The sequence below is a fragment of the Phoxinus phoxinus genome, assembly GCF_949152265.1.
Source record: "Phoxinus phoxinus genome assembly, chromosome: 24".
NCBI classification, from domain to species: Eukaryota; Metazoa; Chordata; class Actinopteri; order Cypriniformes; family Leuciscidae; genus Phoxinus; species Phoxinus phoxinus.
Genome location: NC_136899.1, coordinates 15,090,421 through 15,111,124, shown reverse-complemented (window position 1 = coordinate 15,111,124; position 20,704 = coordinate 15,090,421). Strand labels below are relative to the sequence as shown.

The following is a 20,704-nucleotide window of genomic DNA, read 5'->3' as shown; positions in this document are numbered from 1 at the left end:
GACTTTTCTAGGAAATGTAGTCGGGTCGATACGGCATCAATCCAAAGCTTCAAACCAATAAGTTTTTTCCCCCATAAAAGTAATGCAGATCATTTGCTCGTTGTATCTTTCATCTTTCGTTTTCCCTTATATGGTTTCCCATTTGACACGCAGTTTCAGAATTGTGAACATTTTGTTCACACAAATAATTCCTTAATCAGAGTTCCTGAACATTCTGACTCATGACCTCATCCCTCATGACATCATATTCTGCAAATAGAGACTCAAACCCCTTTTACTGCACCTGTTCTGTGGTTACGTTCATAGTTATCTATCTATCTATCTATCTATCTATCTATCTATCTATCTATCTATCTAAAGGTGAATACTGAGAAAGTGAAGTCACTGAACGGATCATGGTTACATTGACGGTAAACGACACAAGTTTTAAATAGATTCAACATAAGTTTCATGCATAGTTCCACTATGTTCTCATGCCCCTTTATGCTTGAATTATTGAAAGGGAGAATAGATATCATGTCCTCCGACACCTCCTAAAAGAGATCACTATACACTGCCTAGCCAATATAGTGGACAGGTCAGCATAATAGCAGAGGTCAAGACAAAGCATTGTAAATCTAACGACATTTAGGACTTTTAATATTGGTATTACACGGGTACATTAATATATATCGAATAGGCTATCAAAATATATCGGTTTGGTATATAAAAGATAAGTCAAGTATGTTTTTTACCAATAGGTGGCAGTGTCAATCAAATGCTTCTATGACGCTTTTTGGAGTAACACGTCTGCAGTTGCGCAATGTAACACCAGGGGGAACTATTGGTCTCTGTTTATCGGATAATAGCAACACGCCTTTTTTTAGTGCGATGACTGTTACACAATCCAGAGCTGTGTCAGGTTTATGAGAAATCGTGAATCATCATCACGTCTTCTCACATCCATTGTAGCAGTAGAGCCAATCTGCATACAGGCATTACCTCACCGAGCTTTAGCTTCTTGGTTTTTTTTTTTAACAAAGACGATGATTAACGTTTAGATTTATGTTGTAACATCCGATTGTTGTAGATATGGGCTACTGTTTACGTCTAGTCGAGAATAACCTGTGCTCTTATCAACGGCAGTAAATTGAGAATTAAGGCCAGTCAGACGTATGACGCAGGCACGCCTCGCATGGAAATGTCAACGACCTGACCTATATCTACAGACTCCAAATTTCTAAGCCTTTATACCGCCATGTGCCTCGGTGTTTTGACTGGCAGATACGCTTGGTTCTAAAGGTCTGTGTCTGAATCATGTAACGTTATGTATATAATAACGTGTCTAACCTGTGCGTGGGCAGTATAACTGTAACGTTATTGGTTGATGGAACAACAACAGATGAACATCGGGTTCCATACGCAAGAGAGATAATCAGCGTTAAGAATTCTGAGACTGCTGTGATTTGAATTAGGGACGCGTCACCAGGACAGCTGAAGAAACAAGCGGTTCTTGCTTTACAACCATCTAATCCCAACGGTCAACTGGGTATCACGCAGCGCTGCGCCAACAGGAAGCATCACGCACGGCTTACAAATGGAGCTGTGATGAGAACCGAACAGTCCTTACTTCGAATTAGTACCCCGTTTTTAAAATGGTTCATGACCATTTCGTTAAAAGTTTTCGAACGAGCAATCCTAAATGTTGTGATAGTGTTTGTATTTTTCACCACTAATTAGTAGCGTAACGTAAAAGCAACCAGTGTAGTAGCCGATTCCTGAACAAACGACTCTTTTGAATCGGTTCGTTTAATGAATTGAAAACACGTACAGCGCTGACAGAGTAGTCCGATTCCTGAACCAATGACTCTTACGAACCGGTTCTTTTCATTGAATCACGCACATTCAACGACCAGTGTATTCCAGTTCCCGGGCGAATGATTCTTATGGCTGGTTCTTTACAGTGAATCACAACACTTTTATTATTCTGACTCACTTACTAAACTGCGAGTTATTGTTGCAAAACTTTCAATAACTGTTACTGTGTGTTATGGTTTACTCAAATAAATTAAATTAAAAGCGCACATTGTTAATTGTAATCAGTAGACTAATTTCTTAGAAAAATACAGTTTTGTTATTTTTAATAGCCTACAGATACGGCCAACTGAGGTTGCATGTATGCATGCCGCGTCTAAAAAGTCTGAGAAGTCAATTCAAAACTGTAAATATATTGTGCAATAATTGTTAAACTGGTTTATAATGTGTTCTATCTGTTCGGATAAAATTCATTTTCATTTAAAATTGCTGAGGGCATTATACAGCTAATAAGAATCGCGCTTTAAAACGTTCTAAAAGAATCATGAATGGAACCGGATATTCCTTAGGATTCTCTCAAGCTTGCAACAGCACCATGGACATCTGTCACCTGAAATAAATGCCGCATTGCACCTGATAACACATCAACACTATCCTGCAGCAACACATTTTTGCCATTTTTAAATATCAGTGAAAAATACAACGCACATCCAAAAATATTGTATTGGAGTAGTAGGGCGCCTAACAGAAGTATGCTGATGAAAGCAAAGCAGCCCCAAATATATCCCTGCCATGTGTCTGCCTCTTGGTAATGTTAACCTACATTCATAATAAACCAGCTTCCTGTCTCACTGCCGCAGTCATTAAAGGGAAACGTGCAGGAACTAGATCCAATTCAATGTCCAAAACACGTCTCCACAAACACATCCCTCGTGCTGGGATCTATCTCTACACGTTTAAGATTCGAATGGGTTTGTCAAAAAGCTGTTTTTCGGTCTCTTTTACTCCTTTTTGTGTGTCTGATGTCAGATTTTTCCCTCTTGCCCTCGGAGGGGGAGGATCTAACCGCGTTGAGTCACGCAGCTGTCAAAGATAGCTGTCACCCAGTTTCCACATCAAACACACTGAATGAGACGCGCAGCCTGTCCCAGGTACCCGACAATGTGTTGCGTCTCCGACAAATGAAAAACGCGCTCCGCGGCGATTCCTCGACAAAAAGAAATATTTCTCTCGACACTTCGTAACAATCTGGAATATTACAGTTGTGTGTGATTAAACCGAGGAAGAATCGACCTCCTTGTTGCCAACGTGAAAAGGGGAATTTTGACGGACATGAAGACCAAAAAGGGTATGTTTCTTCTCGATATGGGTGATATAGCGGCGATATATGTTCTATATTTGTATCGGTGATTGTAACAAATGGATATAACTTGTCGATGAGGGTTGAACAGAAAATGTCTGGCATCGCATGCTATTGTTTTCCGCTGCAGACAAAACAGCCTTTTTCTCACCATGTGCTGGCGGGCTGTCACAACGAGCCGTTTCGCGTTATTAACACGCATGGGTTTTATTCACAATATATAAGCTTTGATTTGTACAAACATGCTTATATAACAGTTGCATGTATTTTAGATGTTTAAAAGTGTTGTTCCACGAACAAATTATACCTATAACTTTAAATAGTCTTGAATGTAACTCTTTTAAGGGTTTTGTCGTGCGTGTTTAAGTGTGTAAATGCCTTCGTGTAATAGTTGAACTCATTGGCTTGGGAAAAAATGTTCACGCGCTCAGAGTTTCTCATAACACTGACTCAAGTTTTGTTGGGAAAATGAGGGAAACTTTCCAAGTGTGTGTGTGGTTTTGTGTGTGTTTTTTTACGACTACTGTATTGCTTTCTCAGCATTTGAACATTTTGTCGCGGTGTAAAATGTGCAACAATAAAATGCTGACCTCCTTTTGTGAAGTTTGTGTATTTCGCGCCGCTTCCTCGAGGCGACGCTTTCACATTCCCTCCGACCTCGTGTCTCTCACAGCACACAATAGAGCCCGAGCTATTTTCTGTTATTAAGTTAATATTTATCGTATATTATGACGTGTAACCGCGTAGAGAGTCGTGTCAGCCTTTTATCTGTCACCTGACGTGATTTCACACGTTTTAATCTAGTAAAAAGTCGAAAAAACAGAGTTTGAAATGTCCCACAAACGACATTCTTTTGTTCGGTCTTAAGATTTGCAACAGGTTCCCCTCCCCCTCCCCCTCCTTATGCAGGCCGACGACAAAGTTACTTCTTATTACTCCTCTTCACATGTTCAATTGTTTTCTCACACAACATCAAAGATAAAAGTGTGTACGTGATTTCACTCGTTTCGTTTTTAGACCGTTAAGTCCCACGCTCACTCACACTCGAGCTGAAGTTGGGGAAAGTTTTCTTTCACTACAGAGTGCTCATGAACTAAAAGTCCCCTTCAGCACTCTGAGTGAAACGTCTTATTGACAAACTAACCGGTTTATGATACTTAGGATCAAGTGGTAATAATATTCAAGTCATCTTCATAAGCAGGAAAAGTTGTCATATCAGCCCTTAAATAGATAGTCAGGCCAAAATCATAACTCTGTCATCTTTTACTCACCCTCATGTTATTCCAAACCCACATTACTTTCTTTCCAGAAAAGGATTTGTTTGGCAGAATGAGACTCAGTCATGATTCACTTTTATTTTCTTTTTCATACAATTAAACTACGTAGTGATTGATACTGTCATTCTGCCTTTGTGTTCCATAGAAGAAAATCCTACATGTTTGAGGGTAAGAAAATATTGGCAGAATTGTATTTTTAGGTGAACTGGCCCTTTAAGTGAGTTTTAAAACAAAACAGTATGTTTATCCAAAGTTGTTCTAGTTTTTGTGAGTGTATTTTTACAGTGCTCGGAAATGCACGATGACACCTAGAGTCTGTGATGCCTCCACTTCATCCATGAATCACATGGCTTTGCTTGACAGCAGGGATGTGACACATCAGCTGCCACACACACTCTCTCTCTCACAGACGCACGCTTATACATGCATACAGACGGCCAGGCGCTGTTGTGTAGTGTTCTTCTCCAGTTGGCATTTTGGAGGGAGAGACTGTGTGTGTAAGATAGGGGGAGGAGGAGAGTCCTTTGCAGGGGTTGGGGGGTTGATGTTTGACCGGGTGTCTTTTGTCTTCCTTCACACACATGGGTACACACTGATTCCAATTCCCTGAATCACACTTATTGACTGTTAAAAACAAATTGCTCATACATCAACCTGACTTCATACTTTTCCCGGTTCTCGAAGCCTTTTTTTTTTGTATAGAAAGAAAGAATAATGTTGTAACCTTAATTGTTTTTAAGTGGCAGTATTTCTTGTCTCCTATGCCTACAGGTGTGTTGGCGATGTCCGGTAGCGAGACGGACGACGAGGACAGTTTGGATGTGCCTCTTGACCTCTCTTCAAATGGAGGAGGGTCAGGGAAGAGAAAGAGGAGAGGAAACTTGCCCAAAGAGTCAGTACAGATACTCCGGGACTGGCTCTACCAACACCGCTACAATGCTTATCCATCAGAGCAGGAAAAAGCCCTGCTGTCCAAGCAGACCCATCTCTCCACACTACAGGTACTGAACATCTATAGATGTGTGTATATGTGGCCTAGCACAGAACTAACAAAAACAACAACAACAAAAAAACAAGGGAACAACTAGGCTACATGTAATGAAGCTTTAAGAATAATCAAAGTTCCCATGGTAATAAAAAACTGGAACTTCCAAGCAGTATTATTTGTATATTAATGTAGCATTAAATAATATTTCCAATTAGCTTTCATTTAAAAAAATTTAAGGCAAAATTTCAGTTTGTTTTTTATCTAATATTTATATTTTATTTTATTAAAGCTTTTATTTTATTTTCAATTACCAAAAACAACTTTTAATAGTTGTAGTTAACAACACTGTTTTCAGGCCTGGAAAAGTCACAAAAAATTATCTTGTATAAATTTTTCTAGTTTTAGTTTGTTGTGAACTATTTGATTGTTTAGAAATAGCTCGTAGTGATTGCAGCATCTAAAATACTGTATATAAAATAATTATAACAATGCAATATATAAAACATTGATTGGAAAGTCATGTAAATTCATTGGCCAAAACGTTTGGGAAATCTGAATAAAAAGAAATTCGAATGACTCAAATCAGTTTCTGAAGTTATGCTTCAGACCAGGTCTGAAGTTTCTCACGACTGCTTGTTTCTGTCAAGAATGCGAAGGGGAATTTTTCAGTTTTCTGCTTTGTTGATCAGTAATATATTTATATGCTTCACTGGAGAGCAGTTAACTGTCATCAATGTCTAGTTCAACTGACATTGTGTGAAGGGAACTGAAAGGTTCAATGTCATAAATAGAAGAGAGCCAAAAGAAATACGTCAGAGAAAGAAAAAGTCAGCTCTTTTTCGCTAGCGCTACTGCGTTTAAGATCACACGTTCTGTCCCCGCTGAGTTTTAGCGTCATATAAACAACACTTCCTGTGAATGCAGTCAATGGAGAGAATTCCTGTGGACAGATGAGTGAATAACTGTTTTGAGTCATCTGAGATGTAGCCACATAGAGAGAGAGACTTGCTCAGACACTGGGCCAGGAATTTCCCCTGCGCTCAGCCAGCTGTCTCACTAACAATAGGGAGACACAATACACACACATTAACATAGTGAAGACTACCAGGCTCAGGCGGACCGTTGGATACACAATACAGCCCCATTACCCAGAGAGCCAAAGAGGCTTCTCTTCTGAAGAGACTCACTGGAAGACAATACAGGAGCATTACCATACTGAGGACTGTGTCTTGAAAACAGCCCCTTTAGATACCGAGAAAGAAAAGTTAGAACTCAAGTTATTTCATTATGGCATAATGTGTGTGTATTGGAAAAGTAGGCCAGAATAGAATTGTAAAAGTCAAAACAGCTCTGAAACAGCTATATATATATATATATATATATATATATATATATATATATATATATATATATATATATATATAGCTGTTTCAGAGCTGTTATATATATCAGCCCTAATATATATATAACAGCCCTAATATATATATATACACACACACACACACACACACACACACACAAATACATTTTGATTATTATAATTAAAAATGTATATATATATGCTATATATAAATTATGAATTAGAATAATCAAAATGTATTTGTGTGTGTGTGTGTGTGTATATATATATATATATATATATATATATATATATATATATATATATATATATATATATTAGGGCTGTCAAAAAATTAATCGTAATTAATCGCATCCAAAATAGAAGTTTGTGTTTACATAATATATGTGTGTGTACTGTGTATAATTATTTATATATATAAAAACACACAGAATCATGTATATTTTTAAGAAAAATTGGTTATATTTATATATAAAATATTTATATATATATATAAATTATATAAATGTATATACAGTATATACATGCAAATATTTCTTAAATATCTAAATTAATGTGTGTGTATTTATACATAATAATTATACACAGTACAGACACATATATTATGCAAACACAAACTTTTATTTTGGATGCGATTAATCACCTTGGATGCGATTAATCATCTTTTGACAATATATATTATATATATATACTATAATATATATATTAGAGCTGTGAAACGATTAATCGAAATTAATCGCATCCAAAATAATAGTTTGTGTTTACATAATATATATGTGTGTACTGTGTATAGTGTATTATACAAACACACACACATGCATGTATATATTTGATAAATATTTGCATTTATATACTGCATATATATTTTTATATTACATATGAATAGAAATATTTAATATCTAAATCAGATTTTTCTTAAATATATACATGCATGTGTGTGTATTTTTATATATATATATATACACAAAATAATTATACACAGTACACACACATATATGATGTAAACACAAACTTTTATTTTGGATGCGAATTGTGATTACGGTAATTGTTTCACAGCTCTAATATATATATAATATTTATAATTAATTAAAATGTTATATTTTTAATTAAAATAATTTAAAATGTGTGTGTGTGTGTGTGTATATATATATATATATATATATATACACACACTTTTTTAATTATTTTAATGATTTATTTTATTTTATTATTTTAATTAAAAATATAAAAATGTATTAATTATAAATAATTATATATGTGTGTGTGTGTGTGTATGTATATATATATATATATATATATATATATATATATATATATATATATATATATATATATATATATATATATATATATATATATATATATATATATAAACACACACATAATTAACATTGATTTTATGTTCCTTGCTTAATAGGATTCATTTTATATCTGCAATGTAAATGATCAGTTACCTGTGGTGCATTATCTACATTGACTAAAAAGGCAAGCAGAGTTTAATTGTTGATATAAACTAAAGGTGTTAACAGTCAGCCATTACTAACGAAGTAATTGGTCTTTTTGTAGAGATGCACACCGAAGTCACTTGTGTTTTCTATACCCTGAAATGTTGGATTTGCATTAGAGTAGATCTCACACCCCCTCAGGTGAGACTCGCCAGTGCCGTGAAAGATACAGCGCTATTAGCATGATTAAGGCCTAAAGCCCTTAGGCCCAACAAAGAGCCCAATCTGAGGGATAAAGGTGAACTGTTACTTAGGTGATTGAAAGAAATCCTCACCGCCGAGAGCTTCCTGCTTTCAACTGCCAACTCAGCCTTTTAAAAGAGGAAAAACAAAAATAGAGGCAGAGATCCGTCACATGTTTACTCAATACAGCCTCATGAATTTCCATTTTAAACTTGAGCAAGACAGCGTGCAACCAAAATGAACAAAACAAAAGGTTTTATAGGACTGTAAGCTTTGAACTTTGAAAGAAAATGACAGGTGGTAGAAGTTAGAGAGAGAATTTGAGGTTATTTATTCCATAAGAAAACTAAGAATATTTATTTTTTATAATGTTTTAAGTTTAGTTTCTTAAAAAAAAATGAATTATGAATATAATGACGTAGCTCTAGGCCCTGCACACGGGCAAGCAGAGCGGAAGAGGTTAAAATGTAGATCATGTTATCAATATTTTTATTTTAACATATATCATGTCCTACAATCCAATAATGAAGTAGTAGATAATTGAATATGTACTTTTAAATATTGTACTTTTTATGTAATTTTTTGGAAATGTTTTTTAAAGCCAGAAAATAAAAAAGAAATATATATATATTTTAAAGTTACTTTTATCCCCTTAAATAATTGTTTTATTAATACAGTATGGTAAGAAAAATTGTGATTGTGCTTGTGATTTCAATATATGATCGTATTAGCATTTTGATGTATCATCATATGCTCTTCTCTGCACAGGTGTGCAACTGGTTTATAAACGCCCGGCGACGACTCCTTCCTGAGATGCTCCGGAAAGACGGCAAGGACCCCAACCAGTTCACCATCTCGCGGCGGGGCAGCAAGGGTGGCGAGATGCTCAGCGACAACTCCCAGTCCCCGAAACACGGTCTGCTCGCCAACGGAGAGGACCGCAACAGCTACGAGCCCGGCTCGCCTCACTCGACCAGCAACACGCCCACTTCTAACGGTTACCCCAAAAAAGCCCTGTCCCCAAAAACACCCCCCTCACCCGGACCCGTCTTACCCAGACCCTCTGTCATCTGCCACACCACCATCACCACGGGCACGCAAGGCATCGGCTCGACAACGCGCCTCGGCGTGGAGGGAGCCACAGAGCTGCCGCTCACAGACGTGGCCGGCCTGTTCGGGTGTCGAGGGGAGGGTAACGTCAGCCCCCAGAGCGGCCTGTTCAACACCCCGCCGCCCACCCCGCCCGATCTCACCCAGGACTTCAGCGGCTTCCAGTTGCTGGTTGACGTGGCGCTGAAGAGGGCCGCAGAAATGGAGCTGCAGGCCAAACAGCTCCTCGCCTGAAGACAGAAAACACGGATGGATGAATGAAAAAGCTTCATCGATGTTTGTTTCTTGCCCCCCGCCCCACCTCCCAAAAAACTTGACTGAGCAACAGAAAGCAAACAAGCATGGCCTGATCATTTCTATTTTTGGTAAATGTAAATCAAATTGATGAGGATTCCTTTATGTAAAGCATTTCAAGGTGCCTTGGCAGTCGGTTCTTTTTTTTGTATTCCATTTCTATGTAAATAAATATGTATCTTTTCATTTTGTACACAGGGGACCAAAACCAAACACAGTAATACGACTTCCTCTCTTTCCTTCTTTACAAGAAGACGAGCTCTTCTCCCATTCCTCATGAGTCTTTCTTTCTCGTTTTCAGAGATTCGGCTCTATGATTGTCGATTTTGCCTCATTTTTTAGAGAACACGTCTGATATTCTGCCTCGTTTTTTTTGCACAAAATGGCAGGTCATCTCAGTATCTTATCAACTCTAGCTTTCTCTCCAACAGAATCTAATCACTACTGCACCGGGTCATTCTGTGTCTCATAGATGTTCAGTTTTTTGTATTGTTTTTTTTTTTCCGTTGTAAAATTTCAGATGCTGTCGTTAGTATGTTTCTTTTTTTTTCTTCCTTTCATTACTCAGATGTAGCAGAACTATAGTCTGAGGTTTCCTCTGAATACTCAGTGTAGAAACGGCCAGTGAATGTGCCCACACCACCCCTAAACACACAAACACACACACACACACACAAATACACACCTTGGACAAGTGAGCTGGAAGAATGAACACTACATGAATTGTATTAATTTTTTTTTTTTTTTTGTTTGTTTTGTTTTATTAAGTTGAGACCACTTTCAGAGGATAAAAGGAAAGAATGGTTTTATGTCACCAAATATGTTGATTTCAAGGTTTTGGGACCTTAGACCAGTGCATTTACAGTAGCCAATGTGACATGATGCCCAATGATGTGACTTCTCCTCCTTACTGTGCAATGTATGTGGCAAATAGGGGTCACACGGTGTTTAAATAAAGTTTTGTTTTCTACAAAATTAATCTTCTTTCTTCTGCTTATTTTTAACTACATTGTTCAATAAGTAGTGGGGAAATGGAAAGGTTCTTATATCCAAGGTCTTTTTATTTTTTATCATGGGAAAGATTAGCCCTTCAGATGACATTTCTTTCCAGTGGTGTTTGAAAAATGAAATAACGTGTAAGGTCAGACAGACAATGTAGATTGCTTTCATAAAGCGGAAGCCAGCATCCAAACGCGGTGATTTATACCAATCCAACACTGCCCTACCTTGACATCTCGCACATAGGCATGTTCTTACAGGCTATTGCTAAATCATACTGACATTCTTCTGTGTGTGTAAGCTTCACAAGAACGCCAATTAGCATAATCCTGCATTTAATTAGCGGTAGCTAAAACCAGACGTCAACGATGGCTTGCCAATGGCGTCTGTGTGAGTGTGCATGTCTGTATCTGAGCACAGACAATAAAGACGGATTAGCGGGGACACGTCTGTCCTGGATATTCAATCACACTCGGTTAGACAGCTGTTCTTTACTTTAGACTTCTCACTGGGCTGAGATCCAAACAAACCACTCAAAGGGTCATTGGTCTAGTTGGCAACAAGTGATCAAAGTGATTAGCCGCTCAAAGCGGTTAATTAACCGAACACCTATATTTAAAAGGACATTGCATTCTATGATACTAAAGACTTTTTGGATGGAAGGGATGTCTCGCACATAGATGAGAGTTGATCTGTTCTTTGGGTTCATCTGTGGAAGAAGCCTGAAGCTGTCCACTAATAAGAGTCAAAGAAGATCTGTTCGCCTACTCAGGCCTCAGGCAATGATTTAAAACTGAAAGCCTGTTTTCAACTCAGAGTAAAATATATTAAAAAAAGCTAATAGTTTTAAAAGTTTAAAATTAGCAATTGTGAGATATGAAGTAAAAACTGTGAGAAGTAAAGTTACGTAAATTAAGTCAATTACGAGTTGCAATTGTGAGCTAGAAAGTCACAAAGACGTAAAGGTGGAATAATAGTGAGAAACTTTTAAATAAGTCAAATTCGAGATATGTCACTCACAACTGTGAGACATAGTCAAAATTGTGCAAAATAAAGTTACAATTATGAAATCACAATTACTAGAAATAAAGAAAATAATTGAGAAACAACATAGCCTATATAGTCTTAAAGGGGTGGTTGATTATGATTTCACTTTTCTAACTTTAGTTAGTGTGTAATGTTGCTGTTTGAGCATAAACAACATCTGCAAAATTGCGACGCTCTAAATTCAAAGCAAAGGAAGATATTAGCTTTTAAAGAAATTGCTTTTTAAGGACTACAACAAACGGCTGGTAGGGACTACGCGACATTCCTCCTGGGTTAGTGACATCACCAACCCTAAAATTTACATAAACCCCGCCCCCGGAACACGATTTATAGATTATCATGACAGAATATGCTAATCAATGACTAGAAGTTAGTTAACTCACATGTTAACACGTTAACGTTCGGCAACATGAATTCATCAACTAACTATTCAGAAATGTCCTGTTGCATTCTACATGTTGTCACTTCTTCTTGAGTCTCTCCATCATTGTCTGACTCCGATTTGAACATAAAAGGTTAAAAGTTTTTGAAATTTTCAGTGCATGTCTGTGTGAGGTTAAAATGACACAAGCTCTTGAAGCTCCGCCTTCTGTGCCGGGAGCAGCAGCTCATTTGCATTTAAAGGGACAGACACAAAAACGGTGGGGTTTCGCTCAAAAAGTGGGGTATTTTGAGCTAAAACTTCACATATGCACTCTGGGGACATCAAAGACTTATTTTATATCTTGTGAAAAGGGCATTATATCACCCCTTTAATTATGAGAAATAAAACTCCAGCTGTGATATAAAAAAATAGTTGTAATTACGAGAAATATGACGCAATTACTAACTGCCATTATGGTATAATTAAATAAATATTAAATAAAAAAGTAATTAATGTGAAATGTCACAACACTAAAAAATAGTCACAATTTGGAGAAATAAAGACAATTACGAAAAAAAAATAAGTTATGAGATCGCAATTGGGAGAAATAAAATCGCAATTACGAGAAAGTCGCAATTACTAGAATACAAAGACAATTATGAGAAACAATGTCGCCTGTGAGATATAAAGTCTCATATACAAGAAATAAAATCGTAATTATGAGAAATCAATTTGCAATTGTGAGATATAAAGTAGGAAATGTATAAACAGGCTTCCACGTAAAACAGTCATTTATCTCTATTTACATGATAGAACAAACAGACACACATTTATTTGAAAATGAACTTCATGGCTGTGAGCATCTGTAACATTTTAATGATCAAAATTTCATACACGTGCCATAACATCAACAGTGTTGATACAATAAATACAAAATGTAAGTAGTAAGATATCCTTAGATGTAGGTTACATTTACAATGAAGAACATTCATGTATTTACACACAGTCATTTTGATAAAGTTTATGCTTTTACAAGAACAGTAAATACATAATATCTTGCCTTCATTTCCCAAAATATTGTGGAGAGTGCACCGTCCAGAGTTTGGCAATAAAACAAAGTCTGATTTTATTTTATTTGGGAAGATAAAACCCTAAAAAGGCTGGACTTATGTTGCCAGATATAAACCAATATTTTCACATCAGTGAGTAAAAAAAAAAAAAAGAGGTTGTGATCACTTTCAGCAAAAAGTTTAGTTCTAGTCTCACAAAATATCTCTAGTGTCTCATAAATATCTCTTTAAATACTAAAAAGAAGGGAGATTTAATCAAATTAAACGTGACCAATTAATATTTCTATACACTTATATTTCAGTATCATTTTACTCATTTCATTTTTACAAATAAAAATGACATTGATTTTATTTGTGTTAATCACTGATTGTCCAAATTAATTGAGGTTGATATTATTTGGCTGACAAAATACAGAACTGTAAAAAACAAACAAACAAAAAAAATATTAATATCAATATGAAAGGGAATTTTGTTGTCAATATTGAATGCTTTAATTGATAAGGTATAATCTCCAGTATCAGACCTCTTCATGACACACACACACACACACACACACACACACACACACACACACGTTATATAGTCTCCCCTGAGGCTACGTTGTGCATGACTATTATATATTCATAAATTAAGGCCGAGCGTTTAAACATCAATAATATTTCAAACAAACATTAACCACAGTAGAAGGGCTCTAGTGCATAATAACGGGAATGAAGAGTTTAGTTAAAAAGATAAATACTACAAGGATCACACTAAAGCCAATGCAACTGAACTGTCTATGAAAATAGAGAATGGCTGCACATTGGCTGCTGGGAAATGAATATCAATATATATTTATAGTGACGTGTCTATCCACAGTGAAATATTTAGAGCAAAGAAAAAAGAAATAGCTCTGTTTATTTAACATATTTAACAAGTGCAAATTAGTATTTGTTATTGAAAAGTATCAGAGAGTGCAGTTAGGATTTGACTAGTATTGAGTAACTTGTCAGTGCAACTATGATGCAGCGTAAATCAATTACAAGAGCAGCACAAGAGTGTGTGAATGATTCAACGGTTAAGATAGGTTTCCTTAAATAGAAAAAAGAATAAACAGCTGGTATGTGCTCTGCTTTGATACATGTGTCTACTTGCACTTTCTCCTTAGGGTTGCTGAAGTTATATACATCTAAGTTTAAATAAAAACAAAAGAAAGTAGCTGATCTATATTACAAAGTATCAACTGTGCTACATATCGGTTGAAAAAAAGAGACGCCTTTAGGAAAATTAGGAAGCACTTGGGTACATGCACTTGATGTGTAAATAACACACGCACACACACACACACACACATACATACTTGACTGACTTGGTTGAGGATTAAGACGATCATGCTAACTAGTGATTATAAATATAATGAATAAATTGCTCTGTCACAGTTGGTGTTTTTACTAAAAAATGTATTACATTTCGAGTTGTGACACTGCAGTTTAATATTTCAAATGATACTTTTAAGCATTATTGAAATTCAAACGCTATGGTAAAGCGAGAAATTATTGATGTCTGTCCGTTTAAATGCGTTTCGTCTGGTATGAAATATCTCTACAACTCCCTCATTACAAAATACTGATATTTGACTTTATATCCATTTATACACACGTTTAGACAAATATAGTGAGGAGCTATATTAGTGAGCAGTCAGGAAGGCGTCTTATAACTCATCATTTATATATTTACAAAAAAAACTAAAAATTTAAAACTATCTAATGTCGAGTTCAACATAACAACATGTCTGGGGCGTGATTATTTTATCTGTCCACGCTGAACAGAAAACCGTTGAGCAACGTGACACAATCACAGCCAATCAGATGTTTAATGTACAGTTATAAAGAGCAGAATGGGCCAATGAGATTTCACAGTGGGCGGAGCCATTCAATGCCACAGAATTAGAAAATGTCCTGTCAGTTGTTGTGGTTGTGGCTCGTTCACACTGACAGCGATTTTATTGCTGGAGGAGTTGCTAGACAATCTCATGTCGAATTACCTTGCACATGTCACCAGAAATGGCTTTATGTCAACAAAACAAATTACACGCATACACAAATTGTACACATACAGAAAATTATGGAAGCCATAAATTAGTAAAAAAAGACAGTTGTGAGATACAACTATCTAGAATAGATCATAAGATATAAAGTCATAATGTGAGAAATTACATCATATTTGTGAGAAATAAAGTCGCAATTCACTATATAAGCTTGCAATTACGTCAAGTCAGAATTACGAGAAATAAAATCACAATTGTGATAGATTATTGTGCGTCTGATATATATAAAAAACAAATTATGAGAAATAAAGTCACAACTGCGATATAAAGTTGCCATTATCTCTTAAAATCACACTTACATTAAGTAAAGTCACAATTACGAGAAATAAATCTCGTGATATATAGGGTCACAAGTGTGATGATATATTAATTGTGCGACCGAGATATAAAAATGCAATTGCGAGAAATAGTCACAATTCTGATATAAAGTTACAATTAACATTTAAAATTGCAATTACATTAAGTAGTCACAATTACTACAAATAATATCTTGTGATATATAGGATCACAATTGTGGTATATTGTTAGACTGTGAGATATATATATATATAAATAATTAGTCACAATTATGATATAAAATCGCAATTATGAAATGAAAAGTCACTGCAATTGTGAGAAATAAGTTAACAATTCACTGGACACACCCACATCACACCACCATGTGTGTATATTACCAGAAATCTGCAAATATCTCTGAAAATAAAAGACTTCATTGCTGTCAGTGTGAACGGGGCTTAATGCTGAATGAAATCCCTGACTGCCCGTATGTAATGTTTCATAACGTGGACACATTGCTAATGTATGAATGGCTAATGAATCAGAGGCGTGAAGAGTGGTTTGTTCTGACAGTGCTTCTGTCAATGACGTGAACATGTTGAGTGGGGAGAGATAAAAGTGTCACATTTGTCAGATACGATGGACATCTATGTCAGTCAAACAGGTGAGTGGCAATGAGAGATAGAGAGTGGACAAAACAGGAGATAAGATGGTGTGAGAGGACGACCGAGTGGGAGGTTGAAAAATATGAGAAGAAAGAAGAGAAGAGGTGGTTTTTCCGTTCTGTCCCGTGATACTGAAAACAGAACGACCTCGCCCGGTCTCAGAGGTGCAGGGTGACACGTGAGAGAGTGTGGCACATGTACAGAAAGCCTGACACCCACATGTATACATACATACATACACGGCAATCAAAGCTACATTGGCCATTGAAATCTTCAGAAGTGATCGGTGATATGTTGCCCTTTTTAGAAGTTAGGTTCTCTTTGAGAACACAAGACATATGGCTCTTACACGGTAACCGCAAAAACTACAAAATAAATAATAAAATTCAGTAGTGTGCAATATTTGGGTAGTAATATTAACAGACATGATAATATGCTGTGTTTTAGGCATGAATATACATATATTTATTTATATTCATATATATATAAAATTGGTTATTTTAACAATTAAATATAGTGTCTAATAGTAATATTAAAGTCTTTGGGAGTTTAACAAGGGAGCTACAAATGGCAGGACAGAGGAAGAGAGTAAAATTAAGTCATAAATACAGTAGAAGCCCACAGTGAAGAAACTCTCTTTTACACAAGAAAAAGGAGTGATTATGTTACAGCTACCCTGCCTTTGTCATTCAGTGCTATTGTGTTATGGTTGAAGATGAGAGTGTGTGTGTCTATTAGGCTTCTAAGCACCCGGTTTTCAGTGTGAAAGTGTTTATAATCGTGTTTGGGCCTCTGGGATGTATATTTCGATGCTGTCGGCGCAGTCTGTGGCAGAGTTCTGGCGCTGAGAGGCGGCGGCACGTTTAGCCGCTAACAGCCGCCTACGAGCCTCCATCCGCTGGGAGCCCTCCAGAGACCGGTCTCTCACTAGCAGCATGGGACCCTTCCCCGGCTTCCTGGGTACTGGAGGGGGCACGCGCTTCTCCTGGACATCAACGACAAACTGGTTAGTGTCACTCTCCGCGATGTAACACAACACAGCTAATGCATGCAAACGGGGGGTCATCTGTTGGGTCATCTGCAATATTTAGTCGTGTTTGAGTGCCAGGCATCAGCCAAATACATTAAGTGAGCGCTCAGGGGTGGCAGGGCCATTACGGAGGCCGCTTTCGTCAACTAAGAGTTCAAGCCATTTGGCATGCGGTAAAAGGGACCTCTGGATGTGAACCACATGCAGCGTGCAAATGGGAGCATCACCTCAAAACCCGATCACTGTCAAACACAGAATACATAAAATAATAAGAAGTGAGCAAAACAAATCAGATAATAGCATAACGCATGCAACATTCTTAAATGTAATAAGATAAACATCCAAATAAAATACTGAACGAAATAATGAAGCAATTGACCCAAAAATGTTGTCATCATTTACTCACCCTTATGCTGTTCCCAAAGTGTACGAGTTTTTCTTTCTTTCTGTTGGACACTATTTTGAAGAATGTCGGTAACCAGACAGTTGACGGCACCCATTGACTTCCATAGTAGGAAAAAAAAATACTATGGAAGTCAATGGGGCCCATCAACTATTTGATTACCAACATTCTTCAAAATAACTCATACAGGTTTAGAACAACATGAGGGTGAGTAAATGATGACCAAACTTACATTTTTGGGTGAACTATCCCTTTAAAAGTCAGAGTACACACCATATTTAACTGGAGGCAAATACAGAAAACTGTGTGTTCAATACATTGCGCTGAAAGTTTGATTTATATGCTGGTTGTTATTTTCTGTGCTATTCCATTAAATAGGGACTGGGTCTGTCAAGCTTCAAAAAAGACACAAAAGCACCATAAAAGCATCGTTAAACTAGTCCATGCAGCTTGACATCTGCCCTAGCACTCCTTGGGTTGTTCGTAAGAATTTATGAGAGAAGTAGTTAAGTCTGATTCACAAACAAATTTGTGCTGTTTTTGTGCCCTTTTTAAGCTTGAAGGCCTCAGGCTTCATCATAAAACACAGTGACCTGTACGATTATTCAAAACTTTCCTTTTGCATGCCACAAAAACAATAAAGGTTACACCCCTCACAGGGTCATTTTTAGCTTGCATCAAATTAAATATCACATCTACTCTGACACATATTGAACAGTTTCAATAAACCAACCATGCAGCATCTTAAGAAATGTATACAGCGTCGCAAATTGCTTTGTGTCAACTGTGGTATTCTTCGCCATTTTAAGAGAGTGTGTAATGCATCTGGATTTGTGATGTAAAATCTGTACCTTTCTCTCAGGAGGCTCCAGCGTTCTCCAGTTGTTCGATTTCAGCTGGTGTAGCTCATCAAACTTCAGACTGATGTTCTCAATGGACAGCTGCAGCATATCCCAGAATCCTGCCAGATCTTGAGACACGGGCCGCGGGTGGGCGTTGGGATTCTGACAGCCAGAGAACAGATTATACACAAAACATCTGTTAATTGGGGGGGAGGGGGGCAATATCTAACTAGGTGATACTGATTTGGCTTATATTAATGCTACTGAGGCTAACGCCGCCACTCAGGGGCGGAGTCACCAAGTGTCGCTCTGCTCTGATTGGCTAATGGATGTGTGCTTCATACATACCAAGTTTTCTTCACAGAGCTCTCGGAACTGCTGAAATTTCTGCGACATCAGCAACTGAGCGCTCCCCACCGCACTACGAATCTTGCCGAGGACTAAACGCACACAGAAAAAGAGAATCAGCGGTTGTAAACAACTTCAGCAAAACAAAAGTGCAGTAAGTAGCATGACAAGTTGATTAGCACAGTATGAGAAACTCTGTGTAACAACACGGCAGTGAATGTGTGTGTTTGTGTTGCAAAGGCTTAGACAGCAAGTTAATGTTTAAATGCTGTCTCTTTGAAGCGAGAAGGGGGTCATAAATATCTAAGGCTTGGGAACTTAAATGCATGAACCAGAGGAGCAGGGGGGAGTGTTTACCATGCACACCAAACAAACACCAGCCAAAGCCAACGAGCCAAGAAATTCACGCACACACATGCAGAACAAGAGTGCGATGTAAAAAGATAGATTGAGAGTGAAAGAAAGTAAATAGCATATCAGATTACCAAACAAGGGTGAATTCTCTTAAATGAAACTAATGTTTGCCATGTGGGGTCATATAAAGGCTTCCGCCTTGGCCTGAGGAGTGAGTGCAGCGCGTCTCTGCGGATTGCAGTTTAAACAGTGATCTGACGAAATGAACTCGCTCTGTTTAACATATGCAGCAGCAAGAGACCATATGGCAAACAATGTGCTGTCATAGGACACGGAGATTAGCATATTTTATGTATTCAGGGAAAGAGGGAAGGGTTAGAGAAGAGAGAGTGGAAGGAGACAGATATAGAAACTGAGAGGAAGAAGAAACACAGAGAAAGAGGGAGCGAGAGAAACGAGGGAGACGGGTGGCTCCCTGCTGGTAGAAATGTCTGGTATGTGAGAGGGAGACAGACAGGAGATAGATGAACAAGCAGGCTTTGTGACTGACACGAAGACGGTCACTGCGCTGTGTGTGTGGGTGTGTGCGCTTGAGCGGGGAAAAGGCGGGAAGTGGGAGAAAAAGAAACAGGCTGGCCGGAGGTAACCAGACTGTGAAATGACCTTGTGCACTGGTAGTTTTGTTGAAGTGGCTGATTATTCTTCAAACGACTTGCACACAGACTGTACAAATGTCACTCTAGATATAGTTTTGCAATCAAATGACTACTTGACTGTAAAAATAAAATTCAATAATTGATCTACAATAACCATTTTGCTGCAATTACTTTGCTTTATGTTTTAAACTAATTCAAAACCTAGTGAGTTGCCTACCTAGAAAGAATTTTGGGGGGATCTTTTTGAACTTTTGAACTTACATTTCTGGAACTGAAAAATTCCAGAAATGTAATTCTGTCATAACAACTCTCAGAGTGTGTGGCATGGTAATAGTATGAGAATGTTGATAAATATGGTCTTGGCGAAATAGATCTGCTACGCTAGGACTTGCTACTGCCAATACATACAAGACACGCTGCTGTGAGCAAGTAAGACATGCTGCTACTCTTCAGTATAACACACATGAATTACCCGTATCGGATATATACAGGTGGAGCTGGGGACGGTGGAGGGTTTCTGAAAGCACACTGCACTGCTAAGGCAAATGCATATGCAGGTATTTGAAGGTTGAGCAGTAAGCTCATTGGCTATTGATAAGGCAGGAACCAATCAGCCGTGCAGAATGATATGATTGCAAGCGTTTGAGTTTAGGACCCATTAGCCTGCGCCATCTAGAGTTTCATTACAGAAC

At 37.3% G+C, this 20,704-nt stretch overlaps 2 protein-coding genes across 8 annotated transcripts in view; one reads left to right on the top strand and one right to left on the bottom strand.

The window, feature by feature from the left end:
- Positions 1-864: 864 nt before the first annotated feature.
- tgif1 (TGFB-induced factor homeobox 1) lies at positions 865-10,850 on the top strand. Of its 2 annotated transcripts, none has more exons than XM_079602095.1 (3): positions 865-1,281; positions 5,203-5,432; positions 9,236-10,850. In XM_079602095.1, the coding sequence occupies exons 2-3, from the start codon at positions 5,214-5,216 to the stop codon at positions 9,809-9,811; spliced, it is 795 nt and encodes a 264-aa protein (XP_079458221.1). In that variant the 5' UTR covers positions 865-1,281; positions 5,203-5,213; the 3' UTR covers positions 9,812-10,850. The 2 variants fall into 2 exon arrangements, with proteins under 2 accessions (XP_079458221.1, XP_079458220.1); XM_079602094.1 differs by lacking the exon at positions 865-1,281 and adding an exon at positions 2,687-3,142.
- Positions 10,851-13,137: 2,287 nt separating this feature from the next.
- dlgap1b (discs, large homolog-associated protein 1b) overlaps positions 13,138-20,704 on the bottom strand; it is a 115,140-nt gene continuing 107,573 nt past the window's right edge. For 5 of the 6 annotated variants that reach the window (XM_079601943.1, XM_079601945.1, XM_079601946.1 and 2 more), the window contains exons 10-12: positions 19,003-19,094; positions 18,664-18,816; positions 13,138-17,364 (exon numbers count right to left, since the gene is read on the bottom strand). In XM_079601943.1, the coding sequence (XP_079458069.1) occupies positions 17,152-17,364; positions 18,664-18,816; positions 19,003-19,094 (458 nt within the window). In that variant the 3' untranslated portion in view covers positions 13,138-17,151. Of the gene's footprint in view, positions 17,365-17,457; positions 17,652-18,663; positions 18,817-19,002; positions 19,095-20,704 lie in introns of those variants that run through there. The other variant, XM_079601947.1, reaches the window with a different exon arrangement.

Bases quoted from the DNA above. Each gene is read 5' to 3' on its own strand.
- tgif1 (XM_079602094.1), top strand. The intron at 5,433-9,235 runs GTACTGAACATC...TTCTCTGCACAG, and splicing joins CCCATCTCTCCACACTACAG to GTGTGCAACTGGTTTATAAA.